This window comes from Hyaena hyaena, unplaced genomic scaffold (genome assembly GCF_003009895.1).
Source record: "Hyaena hyaena isolate Hyena2069 unplaced genomic scaffold, ASM300989v1 scaffold_300, whole genome shotgun sequence".
Classification (NCBI taxonomy): domain Eukaryota; kingdom Metazoa; phylum Chordata; class Mammalia; order Carnivora; family Hyaenidae; genus Hyaena; species Hyaena hyaena.
The window spans coordinates 1,273,661-1,291,785 of NW_024080933.1; the positions used below are offsets into that span (position 1 = coordinate 1,273,661).

The 18,125-nt window shown below is 44.0% G+C and overlaps 1 protein-coding gene across 2 annotated transcripts in view; it reads left to right on the forward strand.

Annotated features, from left to right (window-relative positions):
- The window catches only part of WWC1 (WW and C2 domain containing 1), a 154,956-nt gene that overhangs the window by 81,591 nt on the left and 55,240 nt on the right, over positions 1 to 18,125 (forward strand). For both annotated transcript variants that reach the window (XM_039247661.1, XM_039247662.1), the window contains exons 3-5: positions 3,824 to 4,027; positions 15,070 to 15,146; positions 16,469 to 16,548. In XM_039247661.1, the coding sequence (XP_039103592.1) occupies positions 3,824 to 4,027; positions 15,070 to 15,146; positions 16,469 to 16,548 (361 nt within the window). The remainder of the gene's footprint in view (positions 1 to 3,823; positions 4,028 to 15,069; positions 15,147 to 16,468; positions 16,549 to 18,125) is intronic.

Consider the following 18,125-nt stretch of genomic DNA (forward strand, 5'->3'; position numbering starts at 1 on the left):
AGCTTTGCAAGTCACCATTGCCTCATTCCCAACCCCAGAGATTCTGATCTAATTGATCCAGGGGTGGGGCCTGGGCATCAGGAATGTTAAAATTTCCCCAAGTGATTCTAAGTTTGCAGTCAAGGCTTCTCAGCCATGTTTGTCTATCAAAGTCACCTGGAGAAGCTTTCACAAGTCTAGTGCCTGGGTGCCACTCCTAGGAATTCTGATGTAAGTGTTCTGGGGCAGGGTTCAGGCTTTTTTGTGTTTTTGCTTTTTTGTAGCGCCTCAGCTGATTCCAATATACTGCCAGGACCCAAAATTACTGGATGAAGTACCAACATTTTTTTAAGCAGTTTTTCTGAGAATCTGGGGGAAAGGTACTTTCATAGGCTGTTTGTGAGAATAAGTATTGGTACAACCTTTTGAAAGGTAATTTGGTTATATCTGTTAAAGTAAACCCTCTGACCAGTAGTCCCTCTGTTAAGATGTGTATCCTGCAGAATTAATCATACAAGTTAACAGAAGTATGTTTTTTTAACAGTTGTCATTGCAGCATTGTTTGTAATAGCAAAAGAACTGAAAACAATCCAGATATTTCCCAATAGAAGTCTGGGAAACCACTAATACCCTACCATAAATACCGCCCAATCCCATTCCATGGAATACTATGCAACCATTTAAACAATCAAGGTAAATAAAAAATTAAAAAATAAAGAAAAACAGTAATAAAACTAAAAAAAAAAATAAAAGACTAGAGGTAAATCTTCACCCACAAGGAAGGATGAACATGGTCTATTGTTTGCAGATGAAAGCAAATTACAGACCAGTATATGTGACATGGGGCCATGTTGCATTAAAAATAAGTTTCTGTATACAGACACATATGTATAAACAGATTTATGTATAATTAGAGGGCAATACCTCTTAGTGTGTGAGACTCCTAGCAGTGGTTACCTATGAGGAGTAGGATTCGAGACATGGAAACTCTCACTTCTTATTTTATAAATTTGCGGTGGTAGAATTGTGAGATTTTCCTCTTTTTTGGTATTTCCCCCCAAAAATGTAAACTTTAAAAATTTACAAATTTTAGAAAGCATCTCCAGCCTGGCCATGACCAACTGTTTCTTTTCCGTGGATTCTGTCAGCTAGAGGTCTGAGGCTAACGCTCGGGCACTCAGGAGTCCCTGACTCTGAGGGTGTCCACATGGGGCCCATCTTTATAAAATGCTCCCCTTTCTACTTTTTTATTTTCTATGTTTGTTTATTTTTAAGAGACAGAGCGTGAGTGGGGGAGGGGCAGAGACAGAGGGAGACATAGAATCTGAAGCCGACTCCAGGCTCCAGGCTCTGAGCTGTCAGCACAGAGCCCAACACGGGGCTCAAACTCATGGACCAGGAGATCATGACCTTAGCCAAAGTGGGACGCTTAACCAACAAAGCCACCCAGATACCCTAAATGCTCCCCTTTTTAATCTTTTCTTGCAAATATTCCTCCTCCTTTCCTGGTAGAAGGGTTGTAAATGTTCCTTATCAGAAGCAATCTTATGGCTCCTGCCAGCATTGTTTAGACCTTGTTTTCTTTCCCAGAGAAAGGGAAGAGGAAGAGCTTAAAGAATTGCTCTTCACAGACAATTAAAAAATTGGTCCCAGTAAATAGTTTGGGCTTTACTCCCACCAACACTTGTTTACTTTACCTGGGCAGAAGTGCTTTAGAGCTTCCTAGAAACAGGAGCTGGGCCTGTTATCTTCTTTAACAATTACAGAAGTAGATTCAGAGTGGTTAAGCAACCTGCCCATTGTAACACAGCAGTTACTGGCAGGGATGATAACTTGGCCCTGCTGCTTCTGTGATCATTCTCCCTATACCTTCTTTCTTTCATTGGAAATGCTCATTTGGGCCTGTTCAGGAGGAATGGGAGCTATAGGGCCTACAAAATGAGGCAAAAACAAATTCCCCAAGAGTCAGACCCATGACATAAATGAATGAAGCAGACTAGCAGATTGATGGAGTACTTGGGTCAGTGGCAAACTGTGGACTCCGCATGGCCAGATCTTCTGAAAAACCAGAGATCAGAATTATAATGTTTAAAGTTCCCTATATTTATATACTAGTAACCAAGTTGAAATTAATAAAACACTTTTAGTTAAGCAAAACCTCTCCACTGGCTGGATTCACCACACGGCCACAATTACAGTTTCTGGTGTGTCATTCCGCCTCCCAAGCCCCACCCACCAGCTGGAAAATGGCTGAAGGGTTGGCAGTTGATGGGCATCCATTCTTTGACATTGCTTTGATCTCTTTCACGTCTATTCAGGTGTTAGCTATCCCTTCTTTTTAAAATGTCTATCTTGGGGCACCTGGGTGGCTCACTTGGTTAAGTGTCCAACTCTTGGTTTTGGCTTAGGTGATGATCTCACAGTTCGTGAGTTCAAACCCTGCATCAGGCTCTACGCTAACAACCTGTAGCCTGCTTGGGATTCTCTTTCTCTTTCTCTCTGTCTCTCTCTCTCTAAATAAATAAGCTTTGAAAAAAAACTTTAAATAAAGTGTCTGTTTTTTGGGGTTTTGACTTTCTTCAGATGATCACTGTACATATTTGTTGCATATGTTTTTTCGAAAAAGAATGAAAAAACCTCCTACCACCAAGGCAATCTGCTGTTGATAATTTACTAAGCGTTCTCCTAATCTTTTTGAGAATGTACATATTATTTCGATAAACACAACATTACTTGTGCACTTTTGCCCTCTGCACCTCCACTCACTTGTATATCATAGGCCTCTCTCTGTTTCATTCATATTTCTTTGAAGACACTATTTTTAGTGGCTGTGGCAGTGTGTTACATAAATATAGCAGACTTACTGGACCAGTTATTTTCATGTGACCTTGAGCAAGTATTTAATCTGTGTCTAGATTTTCTCTTTCATGTATTGGGGGTCATAACAAAATCTACTTTTAGGGTTAGTGTGAGGATGGAAGGTGCAATGAGCTGGACAGTAGTTAAAACAGGGCTTGGCATAGAGGAGATGTTAAATCAGTGCTTGTTGTACTTTTCAGCACTTATCACAAGGTGGTACAAAGGCATCTCTGCCTGAATTTTTTATTACATTTGGTAATAAATTACTGTGGGGAAATTATTGGTCAGTACTATGGGGGAATTATTGGTCAAAGGGTATTCATATTTCAAGACTCTTTTTTTTTAATTTTTTATTTATTTCTGAGAGAGAGAGAGACAGAGTGAGCAGGGGAGGGTCAGAGAGAGAGAGAGAGACACAGACTCTGAAGCAGGCTCCAGGCTCTGAGCTGGCAGTCAGCACAGAGCCCGACGCGGGGCCCGAACCCACGAACTGTGAGATCAGGACCTGAGCTGAAGTCGGACGCTTAACCGACTTAGCCACCCAGGTGCCCCCATATTTCAAGACTCTTAATTTGCATCATTAGATAGTCCTCTTCTAAATCTGTTACTAATTTACATTTCCAGCAGGGAACAGGTCCCTATTTTTCACAGCCTCTAAAATATTATTTTGTTCGATTTTTCTTTTCTCATTACCAAAACAGATGACCTTAAGGATCTGTAATATCCTTGAGCCTCTGTCTAGATTAGAACTCAAACCTGGCCCTTCTCCCTGCTACTGTGAGACTGACTGGCTTTGGGTATGGAAATTAATTCTGGTTTATACTGTGTTTGCTTAATCCAAGTAGAGAGTCTCTGTTGCTTAACAGGTAAGTTTTACCCATCCGCTTTTATCATGATACTCTGTTTCTGGTAGTGGATGCTATAGGCCACCAACCCAACATGTATTGGTGAGGTGTTGACCTGGGGTCTCTGGGGTCTGTTCCAGAAACCACTCAGATCGAGGACCCCCGGGTGCAATGGCGGCAGGAGCAGGAGCACATGCTGAAGGATTACCTGGTGGTGGCCCAGGAGGCCTTGAGCGCGCAGAAGGAGATCTACCAGGTGAAGCAGCAGCGCTTGGAGCTCGCGCAGCAGGAGTATCAGCAGCTGCACGCAGTCTGGGAGCACAAGCTGGGCTCCCAGGTCAGCTGTGAGTACCTCCCACCCCCACTGCCGCACCCCTGCACCACAGAGGGAAAGGCCACACTCAGTCCTGCCTGGCTGGCCTCTCAGGGCTTCTCAGATCTGCCAGTGTTTGTCCATCTCTGCTTCATGTGCAAACCACCGTCCTCTCTGATGTCCTTCCTGCTTGTGCCTTGCAGTGATTCGTGTGCCATTTTCATTCCGTGCCTTTCACTCGTTTGCAGTCGTCTCAGACTACCAGCTGGCTTGCAGACGTCCTCATGTAAAGCTCTTCAAAGGCTAGGGGATGTGGGGTATGGGGAGTTCTTTAATGGAGAGAGCTTCAAGTGGGGAGGATGAAACAGACCTGGAGATGGACAGTGGTGGTGGTTGCATTACAGCATAAATGTACGTAATGCCCCTGAACTGGACACTTAAAAATGAATTTTATGTTATGTGTATTTTCCCTTAATTTAAACAAAAAACCCTCAGTGGCTTCCCATCGTTCCTTCCACAGCCTCCACTGCCCTTTGTGATCAGACTTCTGCCAGCCACCCCCGCCTCATCTCATGCGGCCACGCGCTGTACTCCATTGCCTCATTCACGGGGCTCTGGAGCCCCCACTCTGCTCCCATAGCCTGCCCTGCACCTTTCCACCTTGGCACTTTTGCACTTGCTGCACCCCTGCCTAGGATGCTCTTCTGTCTGTTTCAGTAGCTGGTTCCCACTTACCCTTCCGGTCTCATTCTTCCTGTCATCTCTGGGAGGCTCGCTTCTGACAACTCCATCAACAGACTGCCTTCCCAATGTTAGCCTTTGTAAGGGCTCTCTGTTGATTTTCTTCATAGCGTGTCACAAGACGTCTGCTTACATGTCTGTCTGTATTACCTCCAGTGGCATATTAACTCGTAAGGGCAGGGCTCCTATCTCCCTGGTTCATGCTGGTATCTTCAGGAGAACAGGCAGGCTGAGGCCCCAGCCCTTTGTTCCAGTGCAGTACCAGACCAGTACCTGTTCAGGAGCCCACTCACCTTTTCCAACGTGTTGGGGGTTTTTATCTTTTACCACTATTTCTAGTAACTAGTCCTGCCCCATGTTTATTGAGTGCTTAGTGCATGTCAGGCTGAACATGCTATTCCACTGAATCCTCAAAATAATCCCGTGGGTGAGTACAGTTAATATCCCCTATAATAGAGAAGGAAACAGGTTAGCAGAGTTGATGACATGCCCAGGGTCTTAGAGCTGGTGAGAGGCAGCAGTAAGTTGTAAATCCATCCCATCTGTCCCCCCAGCATCCTCAGTGTGGGCTAAGGGGCTAGCGCTAGGCCATGCTGTTAGGGTTGGCGTGGCTTGGCCTGGTCACTGGATACTTCTCCTGTGTGAAGCCCTAACTTTGAGAAGTTCAGTCCACCATGGGGACAGAACTTGCCCAGTTACTCACTCTCCTAGCCCTGCCCTATTCCTTGGTGACTCAAGCAAACCCCCAGAGTCTCAGAGTATGGAAAAGAACTATATTATACTCATTACCTTTTTCTAGGTCAAGTCACGTCCTAGAGACTGTCATGAGCATTTTAGCACTTAATCTATTTTAGGCAGCTCAGGCTGCCATAACAAAATCTCAGAGACTAGGTGGCTTCAACAACAGAAATATATTTTCCCATAGTTCTGGAGCTTGAAGTCCAAGATCAAGGTGTCAGCATGGTCTGGCTCTAGTGCGAGCCCTGTTTCTGGCTGGCAGATGGCTGTCTTCTCACTGTGTCATCACATGGAGAGAGACCAGTCTCTTCTTGTACAGTCACTAATCCCATTGTAAAAGCCCCACCCTCGTGACCTCACTAAACCTAATCACCTCCCAAAGGCTCTTCTTCAGATACCATCCCAATGGGGGTTAGGGCTTCAATACATGGATTGGGGGCAGGGCGGAGGGACAGAATTCAGTCTCTAGCATCATGCTTACCACAGCCCTGGCGGGGAGATATCATTGTCCCTAGTGAAGCTCAGATTTGAAGAGATGGGGTGATTTTGTTTTCTCCTGAAGCCCTGCAATCTGAAAAAATGACAAGTGTGTATAAAAGCAAACCTTCCTATTTTGGGGGACAGGATGCTTACATGGACCCAAAGTATCACCCCACAAAAGCACTTAGGAATTTCAGAATATAAAGTGTTTTTTCACATGGAAAGAGCTGCAGCTACCGCCTTACACAGGTGTAAAATTAGCATCACCATAAGGAGACGAACTGGCATCACGTGCCTTCTGATGTGATGCAGTAAGAACACTGTGGAGGATTCTTGACAAAAATGTTTACCATGCATCGAATCATCAAAAATCAGCCAGAGAGATCCATAATGTGCAATGCCCTACAAGATAATTGGCTTGGACTCTGGGGAGTTGGGAAATGTGAAAAACTAGAAAGAGGGGAAACTCTTCTAGACTTAAAACAACAAACACAACAACAATAATAATAAAAAAAAAAAAAACTGTGGAAGTATAAACCAAATTAAGTGCTTGCACCCTGATTAGACCCTGGATTGAGGTTGTGGAGAATGTCATAACAGACATTCTCAGATATTTGGAAAATTGTCTAAAGTGTGATCATCATGTTGTGGCTATATAGGGGAATGTCCTTGTTCTTATGAGATGCATGTATCATTGTGTCTACAGCTTAATTTCAAAAAAGATCTAGCAGGAAAAAATAATACAACTATGCCATCAGTCTAAGTAAGCTGATCAATAGCTGCCAATGACACGTTGGTGGTTTTGAATAGAGGATAGGTGTGCATTCTTGGCCACCCGCCATTTTCAGTAATCATTCGTTGAGGGCTTGCAATGAACCAGGCATCCCAATGAGAGAAAGAATTGGAGTGGAGGGAGGGATGGATAGAACAACTGTGAGGAAATGTTAAAAATTGGTGAACCTAGGAAAAAAAGGATATATTAATATTATATTAGTCTTTCAAATTTGCTGTACATATAGTTTCCAAAATAAGAAGTCAAGGTGAGGAAAAGAGGCAAATGGGCAGGAATGATACATTCCCACAGAGAAGCCTGATGGTAGGAGATGACTGTCATTGGACTTTGAAGTCAGAGGGCTTGGTTTCACATCTCCACTGTCACTGTGCCCTCTTGGAGAACACACTTTACCTCTTTACATGTGAGAGCCCTTCTGTTTAAATATAAAATGTTAATGGCACCTTCCTCTCCTGGGTCCATGTCAGAGTTTTCAGTCTCCGTGCTGCTGACATTGGAAGCCAGATAAATCTTCACTGTAGGGGCTGTCCTGTATATTGTGGGTTGTTGAGCAGCGCTTCTGGTCTCTACCCACTAGATGCTAGTAGTACCCCCTACCACCGGCTATAACAACCAAAAATGTCTCCAGACACTGCCAAATGCACTCTAGGGCATGCAGAATTCCCCCAATTGAAAACCACTGGTGTCAGTAAAACAGTACTGTTAGAACATGTTAATGGCTCAACATTCTTCTTAGAGTAAACACGTTATATAATATTTTAAGAGTATGGGCTGGCGCTGGACTGCCTGGGTTCACATCCAGGATCTGCCACTTAATAGCAGTGTAACCTTGCCCAAGTTATATGCTACTTCTCTCTGCCTCAAATTCTTCATCCATAAAATTGGCATAACAAGGGCATCACCTTCATTGGGGTGTTATGAGACTTAAATTAGTTAAAGATATACAGTACCTGGAAAAGTACTTGTCATATTCTTAAGCTTGCTTTCAATAAATAATATTTGATAGTATTAATTCATTGGCATTGAAATGACAAAAGATTTTAACAGACTCCTGGAACTAATAAGAATAAATACATGGTCAGTGGTAGGAAGTAATGATGCAGTCCTATCATAGGACTCCATCAAGTTCAAGGCACCACTGGTTTGAATGTTAAAGAATTTCCATCTGAAGTGACTAAGGTCCTCTCTGGTAACCAGATCAGAGATCCAAACAATTCAGGAATTAGGGCATTTCCAGCCTAAGCATCCCCGTTAAAAAGGCATGTCCCCTTCCTCCTCATGACTTTCTTTGGATTTACAAACCAGGTTTGCCCTCCAAGTCAAGTTCTCCAACATGTTGATAGACTGGTGAAGTCACATGCCTTGTTTCTAACTCAAATGGCTTGCCCAGGCTTGTGAGGGTTTTGCCACCTGGCCGTGGCTGAGGTGGGGCCTGGCCACAGGTGGGGGGCCCCGCCCTGGGGATGGAGGTTTTGTCAGCACCTCTGGTGCAGTTGCTAGCTCCATGGAGAAGAAGAGAACTCATATTTAATGTGCACCTGTTATATTCCTGCAGGGCAATGTGATGAGCATTCCACATCTGTTACTTAAAGTAACCTTACCCCTCCCAACTATTCTGCAAATATTGTTTCTTTTTTACATATCAGGAAACTGAGGCCCAGAGAGGGGAAGGAGCTTCTTCAAGGTCACACTGGTAAAAAGTGACAGAGCCTTTATATCTGGGAGCGTCTGACCTCAAGAACATTGCTCTCGGGGTGCCTGGGTAGCTCAATCAGTTAAGCATCCAACTTTGGCTCAGGTCATGGTCTTGCAGTCTGTGAGTTCAAGCCCTACATTGGGCTCTGTGATGACAGCTCAGAGTCTGGAGCCTGCTTCACATCCTATATCTCCCTCTCTCTCTGCCCTTCCCCCACTCATGCTCTGTCTCCCTCTGTCTCTCAGAAATAAGAACATTTAAAAAATTAAAAAAAAAACATTTCTCTTAATCTAAGTCAGCAGTCAAATTCTAAGGTTTTTGTGTTATATTTGGGTTCTTTCATCCTCTGAAAGATGAGAACTGAGGATAACTTGGTTCTTTGGGCCCTCACCATGTTCCTTCCTCTCTCTAGGCCTTGGTTTCCCATTTGAGAAAGGAATCACTGGGAACCTCTTGCAGTTAAAAATGCCAGTTGAACAAACCATCTGATTTCTCTCACTCCTGAAACTAAGAAGATACAAAATAAGACATTTCTTTTTTAAGGAGTACATGCACAAAGACAGGGAGACTGGGAGAAAAAAAGAGTGACAGTAAGATGTGGAAGATGGAAAGCAGATGGGCAGGTGACATCTATATGGGCTGATCCTGAGGAAAACCAACACTCTGGTCTACATAGATGACTGGCAGAAGCTATGGGAATTGGAGTTCTCAGCTGTCTCTAGGAGTGCAAGTGAAGTTTCAGGAGGGTCTCAGATAAAGAGGATTGGATAAAAGCTGTTTTATGACAAGGACCACCAAATCTCTTCCCCAAATCACACAGCCCATCCCCAACCTGGCAAAGGAATAGAGATTTATTTTTTGGAAAGAGTAAAGAGTCTCTGGACTACAGGATATAAGGTGGGGTGCACCACACTGAAAACACAGTGATTAAGTTAACATGGACCCATAGGATTTGAGACCCCAGCTCACATGTACCACTTGGTCCCCAGAATGGTGCCCAGGCTCTTGCCACCCAGGCTGGACAGTAGCAGAGTCTAGGCATCTGACCAGATAAAAGAGATGTAAAGACATTGAGGATTTCTGGATGAAAGAATCTAGTGAAGGCATGTACCATATAAACCACAGTCAACAAACCTCACTCTGTTCTGCTTTTAGGGCCTCACTCTTACATGTGAACAGACAACTGAGATTCCAGACATCTGAGCAAAGCCTCTGACATGCAAAATAGAAATAAAAACAAACCCTTGGTGATGGGGAGGCCTTGTAGGGAACAAGGAGTACGTGTGGAGAAAACATCGAGAGAAGCTACACACCCATGAAACAAGAACAGGATGCTATATTTTATAGAAAGGAACATTTAGAGAACACAAAAGAATCTTTAGAAATTAAAATACTATAGCGGAAATTTAAAATCCGTAGGAAGAGTAGAAGGCAAGCCTAAAGAAATCCTCTTAAAAAGCAGAGCAAAAATACAATGAGATGGTAAAGAAGGGGAAAAAAGAAGTAGAGCACCAGGCCAGGAAATCTATCAGAGTAATGAAAGTTCCAGAGGAAACAGAGGAGAAGCAGCATCAGGTAAAATAATTTCAGAGGAATTTTCCAGAACGGATGGAGGAAAGTTCTTAGATCGAAAGGGCTCAGTGAACACAATGCATGAAAGTCTGCTCACACCAAGGCATACCCTTATACCACTTCAAACATGGAGCGATCTGAGATCCTGAAAGCTTTCAGAGAGAAAAATCAGGTCACGCAAAAATTATCAGGACTCAGAATAGCTCAACAGTAAGACTGGAAACCTAGAAGACAATGGAGCCATGCCTTCAAATTTCTAAGGAAAATCACTTCCGACCTAGAATTCTATATCCAGCAAAACTACCTTTAATCAACCATCTGGTAGAACAAAAATATTCTTAGACATGCATGATTTCAAAAGTTTCTTTCATTTGTGGCCTCCTCCTTGGGAAGCTGCTGGTGTTCTACTGAAACGAGATGGTAGGAGGAGAAGATGTGGTATTTAGGAAAGAAGAGAGAGGCAAGAAGGGAATCTCAGGATGCCAGCAGCACAGAAAACATCCAGCTCATGCCAAAGCAGGCACATGCCTGGGCCAGGCAGAGCCAAAAAGCAGAAACCATCAGGACGCGGATGGACCTGGACCCTGTGAGGGGAGATTCAGATAACTGGCAGAGCGTGAGGTTGAATCTATGACCAGTTTGTAGAAAGTCAGCAAGCATAAAAATGACAATTATTAACTCTAGGAAAAACAACCCCCCAAAAAATGTGCTGGAAAGGAAAAGTAAGCAAAGTCAGCTACATGCCTCTGGCCCGAGTTATGTTTACAGAATAAAAGTAATGCAAACACTGAAGATGGCTTTCACTGAGATATTGCTGTCTCTGAGGCTGGGGAGCTGGGGGGGGGTGTGCACGTGTGCAGTGCCGGGGCTGGAGAAAGGAGGGAAGCTAACCCTCTGTTCTCCCGAGAGATAAGTGAGTAAATAATGCCTAAAACAAAAATAACTTGCTGCCTTTTTGGTAACCAAGAAATTCGCTGAACACATTGAAATGATTCCCTTTTCGGGAGTGAGGTATGGGATAGGGACCTGTGGAATGTTCTTTTTTTCATAATAAACCTTGACTGCTAAACTTGTGGTCATCTGTAACTTGAATAAAAGCTTACGAATCAAAAGCTATAAAAAGGTGGGCACTTAAATCACTCTGTAAGGTCCTGTTCGAATACCCCTTTGTTGGAGGGGTAGTGAGGGGATTAGGGACACAAGGGGAGGGAGGTCAATGACCTGTTTCTTGATTGTGGTGCTTATTGGTTGAGTGTATTTCTTTTGTGAAAATTCATCAAGCTGTACATGATTTGTGCACCTTTCCACATATATCTTTTTACTTAGATAAAATGTTTACTTAAAAAATGATAACAGGGGGGCACCTGGGTGGCTCAGTTGATTGTTTTTGATTCTTGATTTTAGCTCAGGTCATGATCTCACAGTTCATAGGATTGAGCCCCGTATCAGTGTGGGACCCTCTTGGGATTCTCCCTCACCCTCGTTCTCTGCCCCTCCCCAGCTCACTTGCATGCTCGCTCTCTCTCAAATTAAATAAATAAACTTAAAAAAAATGATAACAGGGGCGCCCGGGTGGCTTAGTCGGTTAAGCGTCCGACTTTCACTCAGGTCATGATCTCGCAGTTCGTGGGTTCGAGCCCCGCGTTGGGCTCTGTGCTGACAGCCAGCTCAGAGCCTGGAGCCTGTTTCAGAGTCTGTGACTCCCTCTCTCTCTGACCCTCCCCTGCTCACTCTGTCTGTCTCTCTCTCTCTCTGTCTCTCTCTCTCTCCTAGAAATAAATAAAAACATTAAAAAAAATTTTTTTTAAATGATAACAAGCCCATCTCATTTCAGCAGCTTTGGATACAAATAGTGCATTTCATGGTGGCACTGCAAAGCATAAGAATCCAGGCCCCCAAAAGGGAGAGAGGCAAACCATGAGAGACTATTGAATGCTGACAAAAACTGAGGACTGATGGATGCGGGGGGGGAGGAGGGATGGGCATGGAGGAGGGCACTTGTGGGGATGAGCACTGAGTGTTATGTGGAAACTAATTTGACAATAAACTATTTGTAAAAAAATAATAATAATAATAAAAAAATTTGATTCTCTTGCAAAAAAAAAAAAAAAAGAATCCAGGCCCCCAGTGCCTCAAATGGTGGGAGTCTGTTCTTTTTTTTTTTTTTTTTAATAATAGTAGCAAGCCTCTCCTTTTTTAAATTAATTTTTTAAAAGATTTATTTTTGAATTTTTGAGAGAGAGAGAGCAAGCAGGGGACGGGCAGAGAGATGGAGACAGAGGATCTGAAACAGGCTCTGTGCTGTCAGCACAGAGCCCAATGTGAGGCTCGAACTCATGAACTATGAGTTCATGACCTGAGCTGAAGTCGGACAGACGCTCACCTGACTGAGCCACCCAGGCACTCCAGGAGTTCGTTGTTTTTTGGGTTCCCTTCCCTCCAAGATTTTTTAGCATGCCCGAAGGAACACGTCCATGTTCCACAGATCAGCACTGGTATTTCTGGTCCCCACGGCCATGCTCCCCTGTAAGGGTAAGGTCTTAACAGTTCTTCATGGGTTCTCCCAGGCTGCTAACATGCTTTCCTTTACAGTTCCTTGTGGTGTAGACCCAAGTCCAGTGCCACAGCCTAATTAGCAAAGTGGCTGGCAGGATGGGGTGCTCATAGAATGGACACCCCCTTGTGAGTGTCTCCCCATCTTTTTTCCTCACCAGTGACTCTTTTCACCATGTTCTTACAATTAATCAGTGGTTAACAAATATTAACGACTTTAAAATTTTGTTGAAAAGTGACCGTCTGGAGGAAATTGCTTAAATCACTGCCTCCAGCTATGTATCCAGCCAAATCCCACCCTGAAATCCCCAAGTTCAGCAAACACCAGAGGAATTAGAATGCAGGAAATGAAAGCTTCCAATTGGAAACAAAAATGTGATTCTGAAGTCCCTATTCCATGCTGATAATGGGGACTGCAAGGTCCTCCCCACCCACCCAGATGTTCTGCCACCCAGCTCTTCTGGTAAAGCCTCCTCTTCATCATCGCTGTAAACTGGGCAGAAAGGCAACACTGCCTATGGTGCAAAACATCTTTTATGTTATTAGGCAGACAGTTTTATTTCCCTTATCCAGAACTTTTCACTGTTACATTGTAACTTATTCAGTGTTACATTGTAACTTGTGCATAACTGAAGGCCCTACCTCCAGACCCTGGAAATTGCCACCAATCTCTATCCTCAGGAAATTCCAGGCCCCACTGTGCACTGCCCACACAGTGTTCAGAAGACACTAGGTGGGGTGTGGTGGGGGCCTCGAGGGGGGTGGGGAGGGAGCGGATCATGGAATTGCGCACTTGGTTGGGATTAAGGCTCCATGGGAGAAGCTCTTCTCTGGCCTCCACACTAAGAACCCTATTTTGTTCCTTGAACAGTGGGGTTGTGTTTACATTAACGACACCATGACTCTTACATTGGGCCCCTTTCCCTCTCCACGTCACCAGTTAGGAAGCTCAGAGCCAGGTTTGTGGTGCCTGGTAAGGAAGTGGGACCTTTGGTGTTTGCATGAGCCCTGACTAACCTCACACCTGTGGCTGTGATTCCTCATTCTTGTTTTCCCTTTGTCTCATGTCTTTACTTTAAATGTATTTTACTCTGTTGTGCTCATTTTTGTAAGCCTTAAAATATCTTTTCAAGACATAAATGCTTTATTTAAAATTTAAAAAATGCAGTAATTACAACTACATAACAACTGTGGATAAGCAAAGTAATTTTGAGAAAGAGAATTGTATTAGGATGATAGAATTCTGGGTGATTTATTTTCCCTTAGAAATGTACATTAAGGGGCACTGGGGTGACTCAGTTGGTTAAGCATCTGACTTCAGCTCAGGTCATAATCCCACAGTTGGTGAGTTTGAGTCCTGCATTGGGTGAACTCTAGCCCTGCTTCCCTTCCTCTCCCTCTCCCGCTCTCCCTCCTTCTCCCCTGCCTTTCCCCCTCTCCCTCTCCCTCCTTTCTCTCCCTCCTTCTCCTTCTCTCCCTCCCTCTCTCTCTCTCTCTCTTTCTCTCTTACTCCCGCCCTCTCTCTCTGCCCCTCCCTCACTTGTGCCCTCTCAAAAAGAAAAAAAAAAATCACTGCAATAAATAAATAAAATTTTTAAGAAATGTACTTTAAGGGGTGCCTGGGTGGCTCAGTCAGTTAAGCATCTCTTGATAATTCTTGACCAGGATTGTGGGATTGAGCCCTGCCTTGGGCTCTGCACTGAGCATGGAGTTCTGTCCCTCTCCCCTGCTTGCATACTCACTCTCAACTAAATAAAAAAAAGTACATTAATATTGTAGAGTATAATAAATAACATTTTTAGTTATTTTTCTGATAATAAAAATATATTCCTCTTAGAAAGTGTGGTAAAGAAAAATACAAGGATGAAAGTTAGTATTATTTATCATCCAAATCTCTGGACATCAATATTATCTTTTTGGTATATTTCTTTCTGTGCTTTTTCTAGATGCATATGTGTATGTTTGTGTTTGTTAACTGTGTATATTTTCCAAACTTAAGTTACTCTTTATAGTTTTTTGTAAACTTGTTTTCAGGTAGCAGTAAGTTTTGGACATTTTCCCTTGTTCAGAATTCCTGCATACAGTCATTTTAAATCATATTAAGTTGTATCGTCCTCACTTATGCATGTACTATATTTATTTAGCAACCCCCCACCCCTTGTTGGGGCACCTGGGTGGCATAGTCGGTTAAGCGTCCGACTCTTGATCTCAGCTTAGGTCATGATTTCACAGTTCATGAGTTCAAGCCCTGTATTCGACTCTGCACTGATGGTGCAGAGCCTGCTTGGGATCCTGTCTCTCCCTCCCTCTTCCCCTCCCCTGCTGTGCTCTCTCTCAGAATAAATAAACTTAAAAACAAATTTTTAAAACCCCCCCTTGTTGAACATTTAGGTTGTTGATGATTAGTCTTTCCTTTCTGGGTTTATATACACGGCCAAATACGCCTTCTCTCCCAAAATGTGTTTCTTCTACAGAACTTTTTTTTTCTTTTTCATTGCAGTGGTGTCGGGTTCATCATCCAGCTCTAAGTATGACCCTGAGATCCTGAAAGCTGAAATTGCTACAGCAAAATCCCGGGTATGGCCTCTTCTGTGGAAGGGGGTCCTTGAGGCAGCCACAGGCCACTTGCCCACCCAATGGACCAGAGAAGATGCTTCCCCTGGGCAGTGGTGGCCGGTGCTGGCTGACAGGACCCTAAATAACAGCTAGTAGCAGTGGTACCAGCTGCCATCATCATTATCATGGTAACAGCAACAGCCACGTCACTGTAGACCAGCCATGGTGCTCAGTGCTTCACAAATGCTGTCTCATGTTCTTGCAGCAAACCCACGAAGCAGCTATTGTCCATATCTGCACTTGAAAGATGAGCAAACAGAAGCTTAGGGTAACTTGCCCCAAGGTCACAATGATTCAGGCCTACCCAAGGTCACAAGGACTTACAGTTCTTAATACAGTGTGCTCTCTTCCCAGCTATGGCTTATTCTCTATTGTCTTATCTAATTCCTTCATGATAATTACTTGATGACTTCTTGGGGTTAAATATCATTCCCATTTTACTGGCATGGAACTACAGCACAGCATTTAAGGGACTTGCTCAATGGCAAGCCAGTATTTGGAACATTGGTTCAGTGATACTTCAAGTGGTTCTCCAAAATCATGCCTGCAAGAAAACAAACAGGGGAAGTGGGCCGGGGTGAAGCAGTAGGATGTGCTGGAAAGTATGTAGCCTAGAGAGGTGCACCCTGTCTAAAGGGTTAGTTGGGTTTCAGCTCTAACCTGTTGTGGCCGTGCTGGAATGAGGGCTCTGTGTTAGCAGATCTTCTGATTTTAGAAGAGAACTATACTTAGGCTTATTATGTGAAATCTCTCCATATTTCATTATTAGCAATTAACTTTTTAAATTTTATAACTGCAAGCCCAAGCACAGCATTCCTGCAGGCCAAATCCAGCTCCCGGGCCATGTCTTGCCTCTGAAGTTATTACATTGCCTCTCACCTCCATACACATTACCTGCTTTAAGTAATGCACAGACCTGTGAATTACCGTATTCCTCATCTGTCAGAACAGGAGAGGGAGGCTCAGAGAGGTGAGATGGCTTGAGAGAGGTCATCCAGGAAGGCAGTGGGAAGGCCAAGCTCTATCCCAGGTCAGCTGGCACCTACCTGTCCACTTCCTGTTTCCCTCAAGTGAGGGCTGGCCAGGAATGACCTGCAGGACAGGCTGGGATGCTGACTGCACGAGCAGCTGCAGAGACCAAGACAACATCAATGAGGGGATGGTGTTATGACCTTGTGGCCTGAGAGGCAGTGGGGGGCTCTGGGTTCCCCCTTAGAGGAGAGGGCAGCCTGCACTTCTGTATCATTTCTGATCTAGCCCCATGTGTGGCCTCTGCCATCCAGGTCAACAAGCTAAAGAGAGAGATGGTTCACCTCCAGCAGGAGCTACAGTTCAAAGAGCGTGGCTTTCAGACCCTGAAGAAGTAAGTCCACCTTGCCATGCAGAGCATGGAGATGCCCCTACTCCCCTTCCTGCTTGCCTCTCTCTCTCCCCCTCTCCCCCTCTCCCTGCCTCTCTCTCCCTTTCTCCTTTAAGGCTACTCTGATCATTTGATCCCAGTTCTATTACACTGGTATCTAATACTCAAGATACTGTCACCCACAGGGTTGAGGTTCAGAAAGAGAAGAGAAGAATCCTTTCAAACCAGAGATCTCTGAATTCCTGAAGCCATTAAAGTCTGTTCCATTCAGTTAAGTCTTACTCATAGAAACAAGTATTCTGTCACAGAAACGAGTATTGCTGGGCATTTCCGGGCACCTGCCTCATCTCCTCCAGTAGATCCAGTAGGATCTGGTACACGTACAAAAACATACTCTTTTTCCCCATAGCCCCTAAAGATGAACAGCTAGTATGCCCCACTGAAGGAACAAAGGTGTCTTCCCCAACACCGATCATTAGAAGAGTATACACAGTGCCACACACACTGCTAGATGGGTGATTTAAGGAGTTCCCAGGATAACTTAGACCAAGCATAATTTTCACTTGTGGAAGCTGACTTGCCACTGAGGTGCAGCTCTTTTGTTTCTTTAGAGCAGGAACGTTGATGGCTATTTATCGTTGTTATACTAGCAAAGATTTGTTGAGCAGTTACTCTGCCGGGAAGCACTTTCAGTGTTTCTGCTTGGGTGGCCTCATTTGATCCTCATTGCAACTCTCTAAGGAATGTTCTTTTAGCTAACTCCACTTTATAGATGAGGAAACTGAGTCACATTATTGTTAGGAAGAATCACACATGCAACGAACACTTCTGCACTGAGTCATGTTCAGTATATCTGATGGACTCAGTGTATAGTCATTACAGAGGTGCCTGGGAGCCCTCTTGGAAGTCTGAGGGAGGACATCCAGATTTCTCTGTTCTAAGGGACATCTCATGTAGATTCCCAGGGAGGCCACATCTCTACAGATAGCAGCTTCTATAGTCACTTGCTTTTTCTCGCTCTCTGAATCTCAAATCCACCCCCACCACTCTGTGGCCACAGCTCCAAGACTGGGGATGTCTGTCTGTAAGCTCTCTTGATCCAGGGAACTGTGACCACTGGAGGGATTGGTTAGTTCTTAAGTCTTCCATCCCCCAACCCCCCATTGCCTGGCAGGGAGAGAGCTACCATGAATCCCCCACCACACAAGGTTTAAGAAAGTATGATTTTGTTTTATAGATTGTGTATAATACATGTTTTTTTGTATTACAAATTATGGTTTTATATATGTGTGCTTACATAGGTACATATGTTATTAATATATGTATACATACATATGCCAGTGACAGTCGAGAGCAGTAATTTGAGCTTAGAAAATTCCTTTTTGTGACCTATAAAGCAAATAACCTCATGAGCCCTTCAGAGTCCGAGCGCATAGTTGAAAGACTACTCACTCCCACGTCATCTTACCACAGGGGCCTTCCCCTCCTCCCTCTTCCTGCAGTCCTCAGGAGCTTCTGGTTAGAACATTTCCCATTATTCTCTGAGCCACCACAAACCTGTTTTACCACTTTGTCACCCT